Below are 4,023 nucleotides of genomic sequence, written 5' to 3'. Positions count from 1 at the left end.
TCCCCCCCTCCAGGAGGTGAAGGAGCTGGGTGGCACCATCGTGGTGGCGGCCCCCGTGCGCCACGTGAACCACGACGAGGGCGGCGTGGAGGTGGTCAGCGACGCCGGCACGTGAGGACCGCAGGAGGGTTGGGGGGTCCTCGGGACTGGCTGCGTGTTTTGCACGCATGTGAGTGTGTGTGTGTGTATGTGTGTGTGTGTGTGCGCGCGTGTGCGTGTGCGCACTCCATTGTTGGAAGAAGCATCAGGACGACAGCTACGGGCAGCATGCTCCCAGCAGATAACTAGATCTGGTGGCACCGCCAGCTGCCCGCCTGCCAGCACATGACCCGGGTGCCTGCCAACCCCTGGCCCAGGTACATTGGCAAGTTTGCGGTGCTGGCCATGCCGCCCTGGCTGACGGGCCGCGTCACTTTTGCCCCGGCCCTGCCGCGGCAGCGCAACCAGGTGCCACAGCGCACCCCCATGGGTGCGGTGGTCAAGGTGAGGCGGCGTGAGGGGCGGCGGTACCCTGGGGCAGGCTGCGGTCCAAGGAGGCGGGGCAGCTCATGGGTCAAGCGAGTGGAGCAGTAGCAGGGCTAAAGCAGGGCTTAAGCATCGCCTTGGCAGTAGCAGCATCCTTTTTCGTTTCGGCCAAATCCAACCCAATGCCACCTACGCGCGTGCGACCTACACGCAAGCAAGCATGTGTGACCTCACAACAACGCGCTGCTGCTCTGCAGGTGCTGGCATTCTATGAGCGGCCGTACTGGCGCGCCGAGGGTGTGCCGCTGTCGGAGCAGGTCACCGTTGCCCTGGAGCCCCACGCCTTCAACCCCGACCACCCCCTCTACATCGACAGCGTCTTTGACGTCTCCCCGCCAGGCGGCCCAGGCGTGCTGGCGTCGTTCCTGTGAGCGCAGGGGGGGTGCGAGGGGAGGGGGCCACCAACCGCTGCGTTCGCCCTGCCGCGTGAGCTGTGATGGGGCACGCGCGCCTGATACGCTCGCATCCGCGCCGCCGGCCCCCCCGTCGCCACAGGTGGAACGACAATGCTTTTGAGCTCATGAGCAAGGTGGGTAGAGGGCTGGGCATAAAGAGGTGGTGGCCTGTGTGTCTGTGATGCGATTGTGCAAGAGTACATGAGCATGTGTGTGTGTGTGTGTGTGTGTGTGTGTGTGTGTGTGTGTGTGTGTGTGTGTGTTCGGTGTGCAGGAGCATGCGATTCTGTTCCTGGTGTGCGTCTGGCGCAGCTTGCCATCCGCGTGTCAGCCTCCTGACCTGCCGCTTTGCTCTGCCCAGACCACTCAAACAGCAACCATTTTCACACACACACACACACACACACACTCACAAAGGGCGAGGATGAGGTGCGCAAGGCTGTGCTGGACACCTGGGCCGAGTTCATGGCCTGCCCTGAGGTGGCCACCAAAGCCATCAACTTCATCGCCGTGGACTGGCCCTCACAGCAGTGGACCGGCGGGTCCTACACCTCGTACGTGTCCCCCGGCGCGTGGACGTCGCTGCGTGAGGCCTACTTCAAGCCCTGCGGCCGCATCCACTGGTGCGTGGCGCGCCAGGGGGGGGGACATGGGGGTGTGTGGGCAGCTATGATGCGGCGGCCATGACGCGCCTGCAGCCCCAGCCGGGGTACGCGGGCCCGCCATGCGATCACGCACACGTAGACAGTCAACGCCCCCTCACGTGCTTCCATTCCGTGCGCAGGGCCGGTACTGAGAACTCGAGCTCTTGGCCCGGCTTCTTCGAGGGCGCCATCGTGACGGGCGAGGCTGTTTCTGCTGAGCTGGACAAGCTGCTGATGGCGGACGGCGGGCGCAAGCCGGGGGCGATCCACCCTGGGGACGCGTGGGACCTGCCCCGCACCCACACAGAGCGTCTGATGACCGGCTTCAACCACTGATGCGGCACAAACGGGTCGGCGGCATGGGGCCGCAGAATCTGTCCGCCACATCGAGCGCACACCCGGTCCATCCACCCGGCCCACATTGCAGTTGCATTCCTTCTTCAAGAATGCTGTGTCTGGAGCGGCCTCCTGTGCTCCACGGCGCTGCCTTGTGATTCGCTGCTGTGCGCACCAAGAATGCCCAACCACGAACAGCCGGCCGCGACTCAAGACCTGGTTCTTGGCGCACCCGCGACGCTTCGTCGCTGCCAACCAGAAGGCGCGGCACGCAAAAAAAATTCAGCACCGACATGCGGGGCACCAGGCGCTTTGCTGACACAAAATGGTCCTTTGCCACGCATTCACTGCCCACAAACTACCCACAAACCAAGACTTGAGCTCGTCCATTACTGTGAACACTCCGTGGTGTTTGTGTTGGCAGGGTATTAGGAGCGCTGCGCAGTGCGCTGTCAGCACTGGCTGGCGCACATGCACAACAGGGCAACTCAAAAACGCTGCCTGCATGGGTCCTTGCAAGTCTATGGATTGCATTGACACATACACGCACTGCGACGCCGGACAACGTGGGCTGCGTATCGACCGCTCCTGCGCACACATCTGTAACAAGGTCCTGGCCTACAGCAGCCTGTAGAACATGATCTCCTACACAAACAAATTAGCTCAGCTGCAACACCAAACTGCATGCTCTATCTCTCTAGCATCGAAACCACCGAGCTGCTCGCTCGTGAGGGCTGTGAGGGCGCTCGTGAGTCATGAGCCGTCACACAGAGCGGCCCGCCACATCGACTTGACAAGCACCCGCATGTTTTGCGGCTGTGAGGACACCCAACCCAGCGACAGCCTGCGCACGGCTCCTCTCGCTAACGACTGGTAAAGCTGCTGAACTAGGGAGCGGGTATAATCGTCCCCCCCTGCGCCACCAAGGGCCCGCCGCCACCCCCACCCCGTCACTGCCGGCCGCGCCGCTTGCGCCGCGCGTCGCGTGTCGACTTCATGGGGAACCCGGCGTCCCTCAGCCGCCGGATCAGCTCACCCTCCGCCGCCGCCAGCGCGCCCTCCAGCGCCACCCAGCCCCCGCCCGCGCCGCCGCCCGGGCCGCCGCCCCCGCCGCCGCCGCCGCTGTCCAGTGCCACGTAGAGCATGTCCACGGGGCCGCCCCTGGCGCCGTGCTGTCGGTACCGCTGCCGCACGTCATTGGTGGAGCCGCCGTAGAAGAAGCCGGAGCGACGCCAGCGCACTGCGTACACGCACGGCCGCAGGCTGTCCCCGGGCTGGGGCTGCGTGCGGCCCGCCTCCACCAACAGTGGCCGCGGGAGCGGCGCGCGCGGCGCGTCGGGGCGGCCGATTGCGCCCCCGGCACCCTCCCCGCTGCCGTGCCCTGCCCCTTCGCCGGCCGCAGCGGGCGTAGCTTCCACCTCGGCGTGTGGCTGCTGAGTCAGCAGGCCGTGGTCGGCCAGCCAGGCCACCACGGCGCTCATCACGGGCTCAGCCTCTGCCAGGGGGACAACAGGCACAGCCGGCTGCTCCTCGGGGGCCCCAGACGGCTCGGCCGCCGCCTCGCCGTCGCTGCCGCTGCTGCTGTCGCTGCCGCTGTTGGTGCTGGTGTCGCCGCCGCCTTCGCCGCCGATCAGGTGCCAGGCGCCCGCCTCGCCCTGGCCGCTGCTGCCGCTGCTGCTGCCGGCGCTACCCTCCCCCTGCGCAAAGGCGCCAGCCGACGCCCCTGAGAGAACCCAGCTGCTGCCGCCGGAATAGCCGTTAAGATGGACGGGGTGTCCGTTGCTGCTGCCATTACCATTCACACCGCCCCACCCTCCGTTGCTGCCGGCTGCTTCGCTGCTAGCCCCGCCGTCGTGCGCGCTGCCGGGGCCGCCTGCATACTCTACGCCAAAGCCGGCGCGTGCCAGGTCCTCATAGGGGGGCACGAGGCTCAGCAGCTGTGCTGCGCGCACTGCGACGTCCTCCTGCAGGCCACAGGCCAGGGCCACCTCCAGGGCGAGGCTCTCACTGCAGACGCCCTGGCCGATGCGCCAGGTGGGGCGCTTGGGGGTCAGGCCGTAACCTTTTGGGGGGGGGGTGCGGGATGCCGGGGGGAGGGGTGTCGGGACGATCGATTACGGCGG

General features: G+C 66.6%; 2 protein-coding genes across 2 annotated transcripts in view; one reads left to right on the top strand and one right to left on the bottom strand.

Annotated features, from left to right (window-relative positions):
- Positions 1-324: 324 nt before the first annotated feature.
- Positions 325-1,900, top strand: MNEG_12613 (monoamine oxidase; the record flags this gene model as incomplete). The annotated part of the gene is made up of 5 exons (XM_014038916.1): positions 325-483; positions 723-892; positions 1,021-1,054; positions 1,338-1,543; positions 1,705-1,900. The coding sequence occupies 5 exons, from the start codon at positions 325-327 to the stop codon at positions 1,898-1,900; spliced, it is 765 nt and encodes a 254-aa protein (XP_013894370.1).
- A 950-nt stretch (positions 1,901-2,850) lies between these two features.
- The window catches only part of MNEG_12612 (hypothetical protein), a gene marked incomplete at both ends in the record, with an annotated part of 4,359 nt that continues 3,186 nt past the window's right edge, over positions 2,851-4,023 (bottom strand). Inside the window, one exon of the mRNA XM_014038915.1 lies at positions 2,851-3,962. Within this exon, the coding sequence (XP_013894369.1) occupies positions 2,851-3,962 (1,112 nt within the window). The remainder of the gene's footprint in view (positions 3,963-4,023) is intronic.

This window comes from Monoraphidium neglectum (genome assembly GCF_000611645.1).
Source record: "Monoraphidium neglectum strain SAG 48.87 unplaced genomic scaffold scaffold03336, whole genome shotgun sequence".
Taxonomy (NCBI): Eukaryota; Viridiplantae; Chlorophyta; class Chlorophyceae; order Sphaeropleales; family Selenastraceae; genus Monoraphidium; species Monoraphidium neglectum.
Note: the sequence above shows the minus strand (reverse complement) of the source record. Positions and strands in the feature narration are given on the sequence as shown.